Here is a 19,812-nt window from a genome sequence, read left to right on the forward strand (position 1 = left end):
CATTGTGAAATATGAAATGATCCCGAAGAAACATCATAAAACAACCATGGAGGTCCAGTGGTGAATAGGGATCCCCTGCTGTAGAGGACCATATAAGCAGCCCTTAAAGTAAGTATAAGTCAAGTATATTCCATATGAAACTAGAGGGACACTCAGTAGAGCAAAGACCTCCACAATGGCAGCTTAGTTCTGGGCCTTTTGCTCGACCTTGACCTTGATCTTTTGACCTTAACATTTATTAATCGGAGTGAATTTCCATACATTCAAATATGAAAGTTTGAACTTTCGGTGACAATGATGCCCAAAATTATTGCTGATTACTTGAATTAGATGTTTTATCATTTCAAGCTTTCTACATAACAGTTAATCCCAACAAGTTTCATTACTCTCCGATTAAAGTTATGGCCTTGAAGCTGTTCACAAACAGCTTCACAAAACACGCACAAACAAACACACAAACAGGGACGAAAACATAACCTCCTTCCAGCTCCTTTTGTGGAGGTAATATACATAATAAGTTTTTAGTTAATAAGAGATACAAACCTATTAGTAAATTTCTTACTATACAATGAAAATGTTAGAAAAGCCATAGGTTTTTTAACAACATAATATTTTTTCAATAATCTTCTCGAACTGAGCATTCGTAATGGAAATTATGTAACATAATTCCAAGATCCTCTTATATCTCGAAATACTTCTGAAATATATTATTATATACATAACAATGCTTCACCCAATGCTTTTAAGAGCATCCATAGATCTTCTTTACCCTTTCTACGAATGCTATACTTTGTCATATACTTTCCACCACTAATGGATACTGACCTAGATGAGTATGCTTGAATTTCTTCCTTCCTCGAAGAAGGTATTTGGGAGAGTATTTTGATTTTCATTATTGTCTTTTCAACATAAGTCTCGGTGTTGTATTTTCTTAGAATAAGGGTAATACTCAAACTAGTATATTATTACTATTATCATTAGTGGTAGTAGTAGTAGTAGTAGTAGTAGTAGTAGTAGTAGTAGTAGTAGAAGAATTTTTTGTTATTGTTAATGTTATTATTTATAACTATTATTATAATTATTATTATTTCTATTAATATTGTTATTATTACTATTATCAATAATAATAATAATAATAATAATAATAATAATAATAATAATAATAATAATAATAATAATAATAATAATAATAACAGATATGAGGAAAGGGCTGGTTAAATTCACGGTCATTGAAATATGTTCGAGAAACATGAGAATTAACTTTATATGAAATTATATCAAGAAAGTGAATTGCAATGTGACTAGAATATATCATTGAATGCATGAGTTATTAATGCATTCATGTTCGTCCACAGAAAAGGAAATTAGTGTTTTGGGGGCATCAAGGCAATTACAGAAAAGAGTTTGCTGTTTAAACAAATACTATTTTATTATTATAGCAATTTTCAGGGAATCTATTGAATTTTCCCGTGCAGTAGCCTCTGCATGCTGCATATGGTAAAACAGTATTAAAATTCAAATGTTTAAATTATTTTTGTCAAATAATCCTTAAGACAAATAAAAATTGTAAAAAGATTTATTTGTAAAACTAAATGCCTATTTCATCCTTAAAAATTTTAATTTTATTGATAAATATGTCATTCTTATCCTATATTGATGATGAAAATTCATCATAGATGGCACCACCTATTTTACAAGGACGACAAAGCCAATAATCTTTTTTCCCTTTAGTGAATGTTTGCCATTACCCGGGTCCTTGGATATCCTTCTGTAGTTGATGATCTTGAGAGCTGTGTGTTTTATAAGTTAGTTTGCATGAATTAAGTTTTACGTGGATGTAAGATTGGTTTGAGGTTAGTGGGTAGTGTATTATTATTTTTTATTTACTGCTGTTATTGTTGAAGTTACAATATTCATATATTTTTGCACCGTGTCTAAACAGAATCGCTATTGTTTTAAGCCCTTATACAGCAGTGTATGTCGTTTGATTAATTCCTGAATAATTAATTGATTGTGACCATTCCAACATAATTATTTGCAGTTCGTTTTCTTGTAGCGAGGTTTTTCATTTAGCTAATCTGTAATATTTGTGTAGTTTTCAACTTGTCATTTAAAACTTAGCTTAAGACAAATGCGATTTCTGTGTAGCTTGTCATATTTTTAAGGGAGTTTTTTAAATAGTACATGACCCAGGACGAAGTGCGTATGTTTTTAAAGGACATTACTCATGATAAAGTATCTTACGTTAACAAGTAGGTCAGTTCTCACAAAACTTTAGTATTGATCTGAACATTATAACTCTTGATTAATTTAAACCCGCTTGGCTCTGTTTTAGTGAAACTGATTGGTGTTTAGGAAATTTGTCTCTTTTTAGCTTTTCCATATAACACCTTTTAATTTTTATACATATCGGATATTAAATCTTCGTCTAAGTGAGTTTTAGCAAGTTTTAAATACCTGAAACTACTAGCTATGCCTAACGATTTATTAGTTCTTTATATATTTACGTAACTGCAAAGTAACATTACGTATAGTTGTCGAGATTTAGAGGGAATTCTGGTGAGATTATTCTGGTAATTGTACCTATCATTTGAGAAAATATATAGCTTTACAAAAGGAAATACAGGTCCCTAGTTCAAATTTTAATAAACTTTGCAAACTGCTGTGTAACAATTTTTTTTTTCTACGATTTTGAAATAAAAGCCAGATTAATTAAATCAGTATCTTATTTTTTTCTTATAAAAGGACAATGTTAGGCTTCATTAACAAATTGTCAGCTAGTCTATGCTCAGCCTTTTCTATGGATAAAACTGGATAAGGGGAATACCAAAAATGTTATTAGCAGCAATAATAGTCAGTAAAGCAAAAATAAAACATGACCAGTTGGAAAAATATGATTCAAGTAAGAGGCTGATTCAAGTAAGAGGCTGAAAATTAAAGTATCATAATTATCTATGATTCACTTCATGCTTTTAGTGGTTTTTACTACGCCGTAGGTTGCTACGCTCACAAAATTAACATTAGGCCTACATCACCATGTTCTCCTAAGCGGTACATATTGAGCTACGCTTGCAAATTCCGTGGGTCATTATTTCAAGAGTTTTGTTAAACTTCTAATGGCTTTTCTTCCACTGTAGCTCACTGCATCACAGCTCCTATATTCTGGTGAGCGGTACATGTTAATCTCCCCTCACAAGCCCTGTGGGTTATTTCGGTTATATTTTACTTTCACATAAGCAACACTAGCTATATACTGAACGGAGCGTTTTCATCATAATCAATTGCCGACAGTTGAAATCACATAATTTCGAGAAAAAAGAATACCCTAAATTTCAAAATAGATTGTACTTCCCTCTTAGAAAAATCTTTTGTCATAGTGGTGAAGCAGAAACTGAAGGGGGAGTGAAAAAAATGGCTGTTGTTGAACATCCGGGAACTTGTGCATTGACATTTGGTAGCTCGTAATTTGTTGAAAAAAGCATGGTAATGATTAAGTCATGCAAAAAACAAAACAGCTGGCAAAAGCAAGCAATGCGTGTGCATTACCTCACCATCACTCTTCCAAATTTAATCAATAGAGTTAGTGTAAGAATTTTCCTTATTTCAATCGACCAATACGTAAGTTATAATGCCGAAGCACACGTTAAACATAGATATATAAATACCAAAATAGCCAGATCTCATCCATATGTTATAGCGAACTCCTGTTTCACTAACAATTATAGCATTGCATAACTGTTTATTTGTGAGTGAAGCAAGCCACGTGGATCAAATACAATCTGAAGGATGTGATTTGAACTATGAGTAATTTTCTTTAATCTAGTCACTGACATGAACCATGTATTTTTACAACACATTGTCTTGTTTATTATGCAAAAAAATTACATTGCTGTAAATCACTATTTTGGCTTCTCATCAAACCCGAGTTTCCCATATTGATTCCCTTTGTCATATGGGCGTTGGGCGTGGAAAACTATTAACTCATTTGAGATATTTAGCATAAAATTCACCATGCTAATGCTGGCTATAGGCTTTTGACATCTAAAATCTTATAACTGTGATAATAGGTTTCAGGGTACTTTATTCGTTAAGAAAATAACAAAAGCCTTTTTTTTTGTGTCGCAAGTGTTGTGTTGCAAGTGTTTTGTGTCGCAGGTATTTTGTCAGACATTTTTTCTAGTTACCGGTATTTTTGTGTTAGTACATCTTTTGTTGCCATTATATCTTGTTGCCAGTATATTTTGTGTTGCTGGTAGCTAATTTAACGTGTCGCCGGTAGCTACTGTAACTTGTCACTTAATGCTTTTGTAACACGTCTCTTGCAGTATCGGGTATTTTTTGTTACGTTGCTGGTATTTTCTGTGCACTGGTGTTTTGTGTGTGCTGGTATTTGTGTTACTATTATCTATTATAACTTGTCTCCAGTAGCTTTTGTGACGTCTCTTGTAATATCAGGGATATTTTAACGTTGCTGGTATTATTTAGTTTCTTGTATTCTTAAGTGGTGCCGGGTGGCAGGCAGTGTCTGTGGTGCCGGGTGGCAGGCAGTGTCTGTGGTGCCGGGTGGCAGGCAGTGTCTGTGGTGCCGGGTGGCAGGCAGTGTCTGGGGGTGCCGGGTGGCAGGCAGTGTCTGGGGGTGCCGGGTGGCAGGCAGTGTCTGGGGGTGCCGAGTGGCAGGCAGTGTCTGGGGGTGCCGAGTGGCAGGCAGTGTCTGGGGGTGCCGAGTGGCAGGCAGTGTCTGGGGGTGCCGAGTGGCAGGCAGTGTCTGGGGGTGCCGAGTGGCAGGCAGTGTCTGGGGTTGCCGAGTGGCAGGCAGTGTCTGGGGTTGCCGAGTGGCAGGCAGTGTCTGGGGTTGCCGAGTGGCAGGCAGTGTCTGGGGGTGCCGAGTGGCAGGCAGTGTCTGGGGGTGCCGAGTGGCAGGCAGTGTCTGGGGGTGCCGAGTGGCAGGCAGTGTCTGGGGGTGCCGAGTGGCAGGCAGTGTCTGGGGGTGCCGAGTGGCAGGCAGTGTCTGGGGGTGCCGAGTGGCAGGCAGTGTCTGGGGGTGCCGAGTGGCAGGCAGTGTCTGGGGGTGCCGAGTGGCAGGCAGTGTCTGGGGGTGCCGAGTGGCAGGCAGTGTCTGGGGGTGCCGAGTGGCAGGCAGTGTCTGGGGGTGCCGAGTGGCAGGCAGTGTCTGGGGGTGCCGAGTGGCAGGCAGTGTCTGGGGGTGCCGAGTGGCAGGCAGTGTCTGGGGGTGCCGAGTGGCAGGCAGTGTCTGGGGGTGCCGAGTGGCAGGCAGTGTCTGGGGGTGCCCAGTGGCAGGCAGTGTCTGGGGTGCCCAGTGGCAGGCAGTGTCGTTGGTAGCTTTTGTAACACGTCTCTTGTAGTATCAGGTATTTTCTGTGTGCCGGTATTTTCTGTGTGCCGGTATTTTCTGTGTGCCGGTATTTTCTGTGTGCCGGTATTTTCTGTGTGCCGGTATTTCTTGTTTCTACAACCTATTGTAACTTGTCTCCAATAGCTTTTGTTACGTCTCTTGTAGTATCAGGCATATTTTTACGTTTTTTTTATTTTTCTGTGGTGCCGGGTGGCAGGCAGTGTCTGTGGTGCCGGGTGGCAGGCAGTGTCTGTGGTGCCGGGTGGCAGGCAGTGTCTGTGGTGCCGGGTGGCAGGCAGTGTCTGTGGTGCCGGGTGGCAGGCAGTGTCTGTGGTGCCGGGTGGCAGGCAGTGTCTGTGGTGCCGGGTGGCAGGCAGTGTCTGTGGTGCCGGGTGGCAGGCAGTGTCTGTGGTGCCGGGTGGCAGGCAGTGTCTGTGGTGCCGGGTGGCAGGCAGTGTCTGTGGTGCCGGGTGGCAGGCAGTGTCTGTGGTGCCGGGTGGCAGGCAGTGTCTTCGGTGCCGGGTGGCAGGCAGTGTCTGTGGTGCCGAGTGGCAGGCAGTGTCTGTGGTGCCGAGTGGCAGGCAGTTTTGGCATTGTGCAGCGAGTACCCCAAATGTTTTTAGCCCCTCAAATTTTCCTTTTATATTTTATGAATGTCCAGCTTTAATGATAGGTACATCCATTTCCCATATTAGTCTTTAGCCTGGCTGGAGAAAAATGTTATCATTCGGAGTTTTCATTTGGGGGACCTAATCAAACTATGGTAAAATGTTATTTGATAACTTCACTTTTTAAAATTCTAATCAAAGAGGTCTTTAAATTTATTTACTTTGAGTATAACACCATGTTACTTATTGTTGATATTGAAATCATATGGTATATGATTAATCCATGTTAACTGGTGGTAATAACACTGTAAACTTGTGTGGAGAACATGTTAAGGTATATCCATTTTTAGATATTTTGATTCAGGTAATCTGTAAAGGTGAAAAATAAAAGATGTAAACTTTCCCATATTTTTCAGATCTCTAATAGATATGGTGATAGCAAAGTTTTCTATTGATATGAAGAACTAAATTTTCTACAATAACACAGCTCTTTTATAAGGGTCTTGTAATTCAAATTATAATTAGTTTGGTATAGTACCTACTTCATTGCATAATTTATTACGATTTAACTATGTTCAGTTTGAGTAATTTTCATTTTTTAAAGTTTATAAAGCATTATGGTTTGATAGTGCTAAATTTTTCGATTGAGATAAATTCTCAGCAACTCGGTATGAAACTTTTAAACAATGGCTTGTATGTGTTAAATTATATCTGGCATATAATATGCTACTTGCATGTCTGTAAACATTCTGAATTCTGTTTACTAATCTGTAAATTCTTCCAGGTAGACGTCCTTTATCGAAAGGGAATTACTGAGCTGCTGCTATGATTAGGACCAGGATTTCTCTACATTACTATAACAACCTTTACCAATGCTCCATTCTCATGGAAACTTGAAGAGATTTAGGGCACCATAATAACTGGAGTGAGTCGTCTTTGTTTTTCAGGAGTATCTGTCAGTACAGAAGATATCTGGATCATTTATTTTGATGAATAAACTAATATAACTAAATACTTAAATTTTTCCCTATCCTTTTTATTGTATATACTTATGACATAGATGGTTTTAAGCTGTAACCGAACTGATACAGTAATAACAGTACCTTGTCTATATTTTGACTAATGATATATAATGTTTAACGTACTGTAATAGTTTTAATATAAGAATAAATGATTCAGCTCTCAAAATTTAGTTTAGGTAACTAATATTACGCTTCAAAGAAAGAGGAATATACTAGCATTACTAATGCACTGGTAGTATACTATAAATAAAGAAAAATGGCCGTGAACCTATAATTTAGAAATGAACGTTGCGTGAATAGTCTGGTTATCTGAAATGGCTGGATACCTTTATATGGGCTTTTAATAGTTGAAGTAATGAAGGTAATGTGGGACCAAATTTAACTTATTTGACAATTAGCAAATTCTAATAAAACATCACATAAATACTAAACTGCTTTCTCATGCTTTTTTTTTTTCACGGAATTTGAACACTTGGATAGGCACAGTTCCATTAAGTTTTCATTTTTGTTTCTTAAACTCTTTCAGAATCTTTATTGAAAATTAATTCAGTTCAGGAGGTTTAAAATTTGAGAAAATATATATACGTAATGTTAGGTGATATTAGGCCTATAAACCTATTTCAAGTTAATGTTTGCTTATGAAAATATGCTAAACTGGAAAAAATAATCCAGTATTAGTTTATAGGGTACCTTCTTTTAGGCTATCGAATATACACATGGAAAGCTTTTAAAGAACTTCTAGAATTCATAGGTAATGTTGCATTGTTGAAGCATTGATGAATGTATAGAATTATAGTACTGAATAGCACTCAAATCAATTTAACTCATAGGTGAGATATAACCTATTATTTATCCTCAATGTTAGCAGAATTTATAAAAACTTATCTAGCTTAGTTCATCGAATTAAACAACCCTTTTCAACTTCCTTTGATTCACTTAGTCTATATTTGTCAATATGTAGTAAAGCTAAAAGTTATTGTAGGTAATGTAGGATTTTTACAGGAAACTAGCTATTGGAAGTTTTTAAGTTAAGACGAATATCATATAGTATAAAAGTTTGATATTGGGACACATCCATAAATATCTACAGTAGCTGGAAATTTAACTAAAAAATTGCTCTAAATCTTGCGAATGCAAATAAACTAGTTTAAGCTGTGAACTTCTTTTTGCTGAATTTCATGGAACTTGGGACAGCATATGCAGTTTATAGCAAAATTCATTTTCTAAAAGCTGCAAATTTTCCCTCTTGAAATTAATCTGTATTGCAAAATTAATTTTCTAGAAGCTTCAAATTCTTTTACTGAATAAATGTGTATATAGCACAATTCAGTTTCTAAAAGCTGCAAATTTTCTTTTATTGTCAATATATTTTTGTTTGAAGCACACTACTTTTTCCAGGTAAAGATTGAAGTAATTTGCGTGGACGACCTCTTACAGGATCACATGGCCATCAATCTTTTTGTTTTATATCGGTGTTCTTTATCCTCGTTGGTTATGTACATTTTCATCTTGTGACTTGTCTAGATCAGTGTGAGTATTTTTTTAAAATATACTATTGTCATATGAAAGTATATTTTCAGCTACTTCTAGTTGGGTACAAAATTTGATAAAGTAACTGAGATTTCTAGTGAATAGTTGTTGCAATATCAACCTGACTAGCAAGGAATCTAGATTAATTTTTATGGAGATACTGTTAATAATTAATGGATCTAGTGTTTTGAATTTTAGTTGCTATCATAATTAGTTGTCGCTTTTTAGCTTTACTTCACTCACTTGATTCAAACTTAATGTATGTTCCTATACCAGTTTGAAAGGCAATGCCTTATTGTAATTATAGAAAAGATATCTCTTAATAGAATATTTGCAGTTTTATCACTAAAAGTAAGTTCCTAATGATAGATTATAAAACTGTGTGTGATGCTTGTTTAGTGAATCTTTATATTGCATTGTATTAGCTTTATATTGCATTGTATTAACTTTATAATCTTTCACTAACTCTAAAATATCTTTTTCAGGTGGTCTTGTTGAAATTTGGGAACTGCTTTGAAACCTGATTGTGGTCAAGAGATATTAGATTAATGTCCTATATCAAACTACATTCTAGGTGGTATGCACACGTTTATATTTTGGTCAACTTTAATATGGGCAGCCATGCAACTTATGTGTCTCCTGCAAAGCCCGGTGATCTTTCCTAAATCTGTCAAGCCCAGCCTGCCCGTGTCACCCAGATCTGTCCAGTTTTCCCTGCATCTGTCCTGTTAGCTCTGCCACCATCTGCATATGTAAAGCTCAGCTACGGTATCCATACCACCACACTTTCCCAGTCAATGTATTCTGGCCAGTAAAGATGCCTCATGCCCTTTATTGATCGGTGCAGAGATCATACAGCCTAGCGACTTTTGACACTCCAGAGATCATACAGCCTAGCAACTTTTGACACTCCAACTCGTGCTAGACCATCAAAACTGTGCTTCAAAACTGTGCTAGTACTACTATACCAAGGAAATGAATGCACAGCACGTAAACATGCATGTGGTGATATATGTAAGTTTAGTCTAGTCAAAAACTGACAGATTGTAGTCATGTGTGACAAATTTTGAATACTTCAATCTATTTTATTAATACCATATACTAGATCAATAATATTTAAGGTTGAAAGGTTATAATTATATAATCATCTCGCTTTTACTGGAACGGGTATCTTCTCTCTCTTACTGGAACGTTCTCTTACTGGAACGGGTATCTTTCTCTTACTGGAACGGGTATCTTTCTCTTACTGGAACGGGTATCTTTCTCTTACTGGAACGGGTATCTTCTCTCTCTCTCTTACTGGAACAGGTATCTTCTCTCTCTCTCTCTTACTGAAACGGGTATCTTCTCTCTCTCTCTCTTACTGGAACGGGTATCTTCTCTCTCTCTCTCTTACTGGAACGGGTATCTTCTCTCTCTTACTGGAACGGGTATCTTCTCTCTCTTACTGGAACGGGTATCTTCTCTCTCTCTCTTACTGGAACGGGTATCTTCTCTCTCTCTCTTACTGGAACGGGTATCTTCTCTCTCTCTCTTACTGAAACGGGTATCTTCTCTCTCTCTCTCTTACTGGAACGGGTATCTTCTCTCTCTCTCTCTTACTGGAACGGGTATCTTCTCTCTCTCTCTCTTACTGGAACGGGTATCTTCTCTCTCTCTCTCTTACTGGAACGGGTATCTTCTCTCTCTCTCTCTTACTGGAACGGGTATCTTCTCTCTCTCTCTCTTACTGGAACGGGTATCTTCTCTCTCTCTCTCTTACTGGAACGGGTATCTTCTCTCTCTTACTGGAACGGGTATCTTCTCTCTCTCTCTTACTGGAACGGGTATCTTCTCTCTCTCTCTTACTGGAACGGGTATCTTCTCTCTCTCTCTCTTACTGGAACGGGTATCTTCTCTCTCTCTCTCTTACTGGAACGGGTATCTTCTCTCTCTCTCTCTTACTGGAACGGGTATCTTCTCTCTCTTACTGGAACGGGTATCTTCTCTCTCTCTCTTACTGGAACGGGTATCTTCTCTCTCTCTCTTACTGGAACGGGTATCTTCTCTCTCTCTCTTACTGAAACGGGTATCTTCTCTCTCTCTCTTACTGAAACGGGTATCTTCTCTCTCTCTCTTACTGAAACGGGTATCTTCTCTCTCTCTCTCTTACTGAAACGGGTATCTTCTCTCTCTCTCTCTTACTGAAACGGGTATCTTCTCTCTCTCTCTCTTACTGGAACGGGTATCTTCTCTCTCTCTCTCTTACTGGAACGGGTATCTTCTCTCTCTCTCTCTTACTGGAACGGGTATCTTCTCTCTCTCTCTTACTGGAACGGGTATCTTCTCTCTCTTACTGAAACGGGTATCTTCTCTCTCTTACTGAAACGGGTATCTTCTCTCTCTTACTGAAACGGGTATCTTCTCTCTCTCTCTCTTACTGGAACGGGTATCTTCTCTCTCTTACTGAAACGGGTATCTTCTCTCTCTTACTGAAACGGGTATCTTCTCTCTCTCTCTCTTACTGGAACGGGTATCTTCTCTCTCTCTCTCTTACTGAAACGGGTATCTTCTCTCTCTTACTGAAACGGGTATCTTCTCTCTCTTACTGAAACGGGTATCTTCTCTCTCTTACTGAAACGGGTATCTTCTCTCTCTCTCTCTTACTGGAACGGGTATCTTCTCTCTCTTACTGAAACGGGTATCTTCTCTCTCTTACTGAAACGGGTATCTTCTCTCTCTCTCTCTCTTACTGGAACGGGTATCTTCTCTCTCTCTCTCTTACTGGAACGGGTATCTTCTCTCTCTTACTGAAACGGGTATCTTCTCTCTCTTACTGGAACGGGTATCTTCTCTCTCTCTCTTACTGAAACGGGTATCTTCTCTCTCTCTCTCTTACTGAAACGGGTATCTTCTCTCTCTCTCTCTTACTGAAACGGGTATCTTCTCTCTCTCTCTCTTACTGGAACGGGTATCTTCTCTCTCTCTCTCTTACTGGAACGGGTATCTTCTCTCTCTCTCTCTTACTGGAACGGGTATCTTCTCTCTCTCTCTCTTACTGGAACGGGTATCTTCTCTCTCTCTCTCTTACTGGAACGGGTATCTTCTCTCTCTCTCTCTTACTGAAACGGGTATCTTCTCTCTCTTACTGAAACGGGTATCTTCTCTCTCTTACTGAAACGGGTATCTTCTCTCTCTCTCTCTTACTGGAACGGGTATCTTCTCTCTCTCTCTCTTACTGGAACGGGTATCTTCTCTCTCTCTCTCTTACTGGAACGGGTATCTTCTCTCTCTCTCTTACTGTAACGGATATTTTCTTTCTCTTACTGGGACGGTCTCTTACTGGAACGGGTATCTTCTCTCTCTTACTGGAACGGTCTCTTACTGGAACGGGTATCTTCTCTCTCTCTCTTACTGGAACGGTCCCTTACTGGAACGGGTATCTTTTCTCTCTCTCTTACTGGAACGGTCTCTTACTGGAACGGGTATCTTCTCTCTCTCTCTTACTGGAACGGTCTCTTACTGGAACGGGTATCTTCTCTCTCTCTCTTACTGGAACGGTCTCTTACTGGAACGGGTATCTTCTCTCTCTCTCTTACTGGAACGGTCTCTTACTGGAACGGGTATCTTCTCTCTCTCTTACTGGAACGGGTATCTTCTCTCTCTCTTACTGGAACGGGTATCTTCTCTCTCTCTTACTGGAACGGGTATCTTCTCTCTCTCTTACTGGAACGGGTATCTTCTCTCTCTCTTACTGGAACGGGTAGTATCTTCTCTCTCTCTTACTGGAACAGGTAGTATCTTCTCTCTCTCTTACTGGAACAGGTAGTATCTTCTCTCTCTCTTACTGGAACAGGTAGTATCTTCTCTCTCGTTCTGGAACAGGTAGTATCTTCTCTCTCGTTCTGGAACAGGTACTATCTTCTCTCTCGTTCTGGAACAGGTACTATCTTCTCTCTCGTTCTGGAACAGGTACTATCTTCTCTCTCGTTCTGGAACAGGTACTATCTTCTCTCTCGTTCTGGAACAGGTACTATCTTCTCTCTCGTTCTGGAACAGGTACTATCTTCTCTCTCGTTCTGGAACAGGTACTATCTTCTCTCTCGTTCTGGAACAGGTACTATCTTCTCTCTCGTTCTGGAACAGGTAGTATCTTCTCTCGTTCTGGAACAGGTAGTATCTTCTCTCGTTCTGGAACAGGTAGTATCTTCTCTCGTTCTGGAACAGGTAGTATCTTCTCTCGTTCTGGAACAGGTAGTATCTTCTCTCGTTCTGGAACAGGTAGTATCTTCTCTCGTTCTGGAACAGGTGGTATCTTCTCTCGTTCTGGAACAGGTGGTATCTTTAATACTGGAACTGGTATCTTCTCTCGTACTGGAACACGTTTCTTGAACTCCTGTCTCACAGCAGAACGTGTTTGACTGAACACATCTCTTACTGGAAGATATTACACTAACGTGTGTACATTCTTACTAGAACGCGTATCCTCTTATTGAAAAGCATCTCATCTCTCACTGGAACAGTTTTACTGGAAAGTGTCTTCACTTACTGGAATGGGATTAAAGCATCATAACTCGTTAATCATGTCCGTTAATCTCTTCTCTCATGTCTTTTTAAGGGTACTTGTCCCCTCAAACATTGCTTCTTTTCACAGGTCTCGAAGGGAACTAGGTTTCTCATAGTATCATATGCATGGCCGCTTTTCACAGTCACTAAGGGAAGGAGTCGTCACAAGTGTTGATGCATGACTAATAACACTTTAAGGGGAGTCTTCTTGCGAGTGGCGTATGCATGACCTCTTTTCATAAGTCCTAAAGGGAAGGTGTCTTCTTAAGTGTCGTATGCATGGCTTCCATGTCATGTATCGAAGGGAAGGAGTCCTCATGTGTCGTTATGCATGGCCTTACTTCCAAAAGTATCTTAAGGAAGGGGTCTACTCACAATCGAAGGATTGAACCTTAGCCAAGAACTAACAACATCCTCTTACTTCGGTGGAAGTGGATGGAATTTCCAAAGGGTATGGAGACTCAATTTGTCTATGTGCATCAAACTATACCACCTTCTGCTACCTCTGTATGAAATACACATTCTCTGCAAAAATAGGGTATTTATTAGCATAGTTATTAGTGAATTTCACATGCAGAATTATTAACCTTTTCACAGAATAATTCTTGACCTTGCCACATAAATTGTAAGGGATGCCCTGTCGGGATAGCTGTGTGTTGACAAAGTAAATCCCAAAACTATTAGGGCCATGACATAACATACTTCAGGAACTACGTATTTAAAACTTATTTGAAGCTATCTTAATAGGCCTATTACTTAAATACATAAAATTGCATCCTAACTGAATCTGGATTCATGCAATCTGGTTTTAATGACCTTCACTCAGACCCTGTGATATTATTCAGCGCTACAAAAGTATGGAGGAATTAACACTACTGAAGTACACTGATGATCCTACACCCTTATAGGGCCACATGTGGGAATTAATGTATTCAGGTTAAAGTATTCTCAATTTATAGTTTTTTCATTATTACAAATATTTTGTTCTGTTCATTTTTATCATTGAGACTTTACTCCCTGCAACAAAACTATCATTAACCTCTCAATTTGTTAAGTAAGAATCAATGAAAACCAAATTCTGTAATCTAAAATTTCGCAAAATTAGTATAAAAAAAATAGTATCAAAGCTTTGACTGTCCCCTCAGTAAATTGAGCGGTGTAGATTTTATTAAATTATATAAAAATACCTAGCAAACACTTGGCATTTCCATAACCAGTGCCAAAGTGTTAGGGAAAACTATGTTAAAACCAACCCGAAAACCAGAACTCTAAAATCAGATGCTATAAATTGTGTGCTATAAATTAATAATCTTTACATACCATGACCGAATAAATGCATACCTATGGATTACAATATTAGAATGAAAAATTTAATCTGAGTAAATTTTAGAATCTAGCTATTATATCCGTTATAGAAATATATAACTTAAAATTACCTCCCGTATCTAAATCTTAGAACCGACCTCATGCGTGTCAGATTTTTTTTTTCTTCTAATAATGAATAAAGGGAACTTTCCTTGATTGAAATAAAAATATTTTAATGCCTTTATTGAATGTAATCTATTGGTTGTGAGAACATGAATTGGCAGTCATGTATACCTTTTCAAGGTAGTCTATCTTCTAAAGTGCAAATTATAGTGTTGCTATTAAATATCAAGGCTCCGATCTTTAACTTACAAATTAACCTAGTCAAAGTTCTAAATTACAATTATTTATCAAGGAGCAGTTTTTTCTCCTTTCCAAGTAATAGAGTTTAATAAACTCTGTTCCAGAAATTTTACCACGTATACCAAGTATTAGCAAGTATTTTATAAATATTAATAAAAGTTGACTCTGGGATTACGAATTTATATAAGCCGAGATATTTAAGAATCTTTATTTAGTATCAGTTTGTTTCACAAGGTATCCTTTGACATATCTTAAATAATGAATTACAAGTAAATAATACAAGGAAAAATTTACATACATTTTACCTCAAAAGTGCAAAAAATTTCAAAACCTCTGGCAGTTTTGACAGGATTTTCAGGAAAAAATATGCGTGCAGCTATGTTCAAACCCATCTCACTTCAAGAACCAATGTCCGAAATGTAATACTGTATATGAACTACCGTGACACTATTACATACATCAAGAATAGTCAATATACCAGTAGGTATTTATTTTACCCATGAAAAAACAATATATAAAGAGATTTACAATGACATCTACCTCCCAACGTAAGTTTATCTTGCAAATTAAATCTGAGGGTAAAACAATCTTTCAGATATTATTTACCTGTTTCAAGAATATCTTTTTTTTATATATAAACTACTTTTCATTGGTATATCCAATAACATACCAAGTACTTTATACGTTCCTATATTTAACTATAAATTGCCCCATAAAAACTAAAGACTTCATACATAGCTGATACAGTGAAATTGATCAAGATAAGTATGAAGATAGCAAACTATGGGTTATTTATCAAAATAACTATATGGTCGTTTATAACAGTAAAATTTAATGCTATTATATATCACAAATATTATGGCTCTTGCGTAGGTTCATTGTAAATATAATTTCCATATACCATCTTCATGCTTTAACTCTTAACTGTACTTCCTTTGACTTATTATCCCTCAGACACTAGGGAACGTTTAGACCACACTTTTAACCTTTGAGTAAAAAATGTATTAAGAGCATCTACAAATAGTTAAACAATATCAAAGGAAACCTTTTAAAAACATCATGAGACCTCAATCTAACAAGTATATTTAGCAAATTCCAAACTATGAAGTGTGAAATTTTCGAAGCAAAGCTATCAGTCAAAGTATTTGAAAGGTTCAAGATTCAGAAGAGATTGTGAAAAGTTATATCTCCCATCAATTTAGCATTACTTATCGTTTACATAATTCCAATGCAAGGCATTCATGAAATTGAAGAAAATTAAAATACCAACAATATTTTTCTGGTCTATATGCCAGATGTCTGTGTCGACTTCCAAAAGTATCATTGAACTAAATTTACCTAATATTTTTAAAATTATAAACCTTTTGATGGTCTACAATTATCTGGACTTTTCACAAAATAAGTATTTAACTTAGTTTAGTTAATAGCTATTCAAATGATAGGTATCTTTTGGAGGTGAATTTTCATGTAATGTTTATAAGCTTACTCCTTCCTATGCCTTTTTAACTAAAGTATGCATCACGAAGATCTTACTCTTGTGATAATTTAAAAGGAACATTAGTATACAAAAATTTGTTTTCCATGATTCATAGTAACCAGGTATGGTCAACTTTTTACTGACTTTACCATATGCCGGAGTTACCTCAAGTATGCAAAGCCAACCTCTCTGTTAAGACTGAACGAACAGAATTTTTATCGCTGATACAGAAATAAAATGTGCAATGATTAAATATCAATATGCACACTAGTAAATATAAAAAATTCAAAGTACAATTATACCCCTAAAGACTAATCAGACTTCAAAGGCGGCCAGATGTTTGTAGAAAGTTTACGGAAGTCTTGACCGTTCAGGTAAATAATTTAAATATATTAGTTACAACATTAGTAAAAAATAAGTATGGCTTAAATTACTGACTAAATTACGTTACTGTGTATTTCAAAGCTACTTGATTTTTTAATATTAATCGTATCAATGAAAATTTGGAAAAGCGAAATCTCCTAGATAACCTCACCACATCCAAGGAAAATTACCTCATTCCAACTCCACAGCTGTCCTAAATCTCGTCTCCTTAGTTGTAAAAAGGGAAACAAACTGCTTTGTCCTTTGCAAGAAAGCCTCTTCCAACATTCAGTAGAACGGTTAGGCTGGCTTGGTTGAGTGTTTCCATCCCTATAAAAAAAATTATAATCAACCTTTCTTACCAATTATCAGTAGAAAAATATTAATTTTAAAAGTGTAAACAGTATGTTTATATGAAAATTAATGCGTAAAACAATGTTACGTAAAAAATTATACTATTCCTATTTCCGGATTTAAAACTTTTTAGATTGCCAAAAATCTGAGGCATATGTGACTCTGTTGTATTGTAAGTATATGAATGAGCTCACATGGAGAGAGTCTGTTTGGTCAAGTTTTATGAGTATTAAAAGTATTTTGAATAACGTTGGACAGTGAGTAAGAACTAGATTGTCCTCAGAGAGAGAGAGAGAGAGAGAGAGAGAGAGAGAGAGAGAGAGAGAGAGAGAGAGAGAGAGAGAGAGAGAGTAGCCAGATTAGTAAATAGAAAGTAACACAGAACATACAAATTGTAGCTAAAGCAAAAGGATATTCCAATACAACGACATACACAGTTGCAAAGGACAACATTACAAATGACATTTCCTCCTCTCACCTTATAAGTAGGCTATTGAGTACTCGGAAACGCCACGATGCTGTACCAGAGAACTAACTACCTGAGTGTTACACAAGATTAATAAGGCAGATTAATCCATAATCACGATGCAGTACCGGGGAACTAACTACCAGAGTTATAAAAGATTAACATAGCAGATGAAACCCTAATCTTCTATTCTTAATAAAATCAAAGTTAACAAGAGAACCCAAAAGGAAAGTTATCTTGAAATGTCACCATTTTAATCATGAGCTTTAGTAAAAATAAACCGACGAGTGCAAACTTGAATGATTAAATGTAGCAATAATCCCGAAATAATTTGAATACTTAAATCAACAGAAAGCCTGGGGGAAAATGTGTCTGTAAAAGCAATAGGAAAAATACCTTGTCCAATTTTAGGAGTTTTTCTTAATTTCAAAACCGAAAATATAAATTTTTCTCATATACTGAGGCATCGGCTTGATTTAGCTCTGTAAGAACTCTTGCAGCTGCTGCAATCAGAATCCCATTGAGATTGGCTTTATATTTTTATCCATACCTGAAAATTGAAATTTATTATCAGTGAAAAAAAAATTATAAATTAAGCCTTTAGATAACTTAAATACCAACTAAAATTTGATATATGAAGTTCGGTAAAGTGAATGTGATTACTGTTTAAATTATCATACAATTGAGGAAATATAAGTTTTGTCCATGCAGGACCAAACTACTAAGCTTTTTTAAAGTTTAAAGTAAAATTCTTTCACAAGAAACTGGTTTTAAAACTTTCAAATATTTCTATTGTGGCTTTCTTGCGCTGTTTTCTTTCAAACCATTAACGTGAAGTCATGCGCACCCATGTACTTATTAACTATTGTATTTCCAACCCTCTACTTATATCCACTAACATCTGCTATATTTACTTTATAAAAAAAAAATTAGCAGTCTATTTTTTTAAATCGAATCGACTATGAAATCAGTGGTTCGAAGTGGTTGGCTTTTAACCAACCTTCACATCAATACAACAGCCTAATCTGTTCATGAATTTTTCTTAGTGCATTATGTAATATATATGTATCACTTCTACATTTGCTTCAGTTACTCTTATTGATGTCTTTCAGAATAAGAATACTTTTCATTATTGCACAAACTGAATATTCAATTAAATCCCGTTTCAAAAAAATTATTTCAACTTTCACTATTAGGAAACATCAATGGGATTCCGGGAATTCTGCTTATACACAAAACTAAAGAAATTAATACGGGAAGTTATAATGACAGGCATAAGTTACAATATAAGACAGACTAGTGTCATTGGCAACAACCACACCAATGCTGTTAAACCTAATATAAGCAAGGATAAATACAGAGATCATGCAAACTAACAACATAGTATGCAAAGTTTATACCTAACTGGGGGTTCGATAAAACACTCCTTCCCTTGACAGAAGGCACAAACGCCATATAGATGTCTCCTGACATAACCTAATTAGGCCTGCTACACAAATCCATGTAAGGTTTCAATCACTAAATAACCAACTCGTCCCGTTCTTAGTGTTATAGGCAAAATAAATGACATACTTTAATTACAATGAATCATTTATAAAGGGATGGGGGGCTTCTGGCCTTTTGCACATTTCTTTAGTCTACAAATGGGCAAGATAAGTTAAGTGCAAAGTGTCAATATAAGAAGTGAAGCCAAATTTTAAAATTTTCTAATGTTCAGGAGGGTTAAGGGGGATAATTTTGGTATACGTTATTGGCAGTCACTTAGTACCTATTTTTCTCTACGTAATCATCACTATTTGGAGTAGACAACTACAAAATAAATTAGGTACTGAATTTACCAAATTTTTCTCATAAGTATATAACAGATTCATTAGCGGAATAATTACATATTTACAAAGATAGGTGAAGCGTGGACGGCATTATACATTAAGGGTTACTAATCAATATTGTGCCATGGGTCCTGTTAGGGAAAGTAAGGTAATAAAGTGGACTTATGCCCTTAGCTTAGATTGTAACGAAGTCAACATGAACGTCTATTTCCGCACACCCATACAAGTTTACTATGTCTTATAAGCTTTATATTAAGCCTTGTTAAGGAGATTCCTATCTGCCATTTAGTATAAGATTCAAAATTCATGATTATGGTTGCCAAATAAATAACCAGAACAAAATTGAACGGACAATGAAATTGGTATTCACATTTTAGTCTATTTAAACGTAATTGTTCACAGAACGACCGGCACTTGTAGTGAATTACTGTTTGAATAGTGATTAATTTCATGTAATGCTACGCGCGGCCAAATCAAGATGTCTTAATTACTCATTTTATGGTCCTCAAGATTATGTGGGCTTTGGTACTCAGAATTCAGGTAAGATGCTGTGTACGAGTTTAGGAGAGGATGTATCCATGCAATTCTATCTGACTA

General features: G+C 36.6%; 1 protein-coding gene across 1 annotated transcript in view; it reads left to right on the forward strand.

Annotated features, from left to right (window-relative positions):
• The window catches only part of LOC137643380 (uncharacterized PE-PGRS family protein PE_PGRS54-like), a 15,953-nt gene extending 10,613 nt beyond the window's left edge, over nucleotides 1-5,340 (forward strand). Inside the window, exon 2 of the mRNA XM_068376210.1 lies at nucleotides 4,503-5,340. Coding sequence (XP_068232311.1) covers nucleotides 4,503-5,340 — 838 coding nt within the window. The remainder of the gene's footprint in view (nucleotides 1-4,502) is intronic.
• Nucleotides 5,341-19,812: the final 14,472 nt, after the last annotated feature.

Source organism: Palaemon carinicauda, chromosome 6 (assembly GCF_036898095.1).
Source record: "Palaemon carinicauda isolate YSFRI2023 chromosome 6, ASM3689809v2, whole genome shotgun sequence".
NCBI lineage: Eukaryota > Metazoa > Arthropoda > Malacostraca > Decapoda > Palaemonidae > Palaemon > Palaemon carinicauda.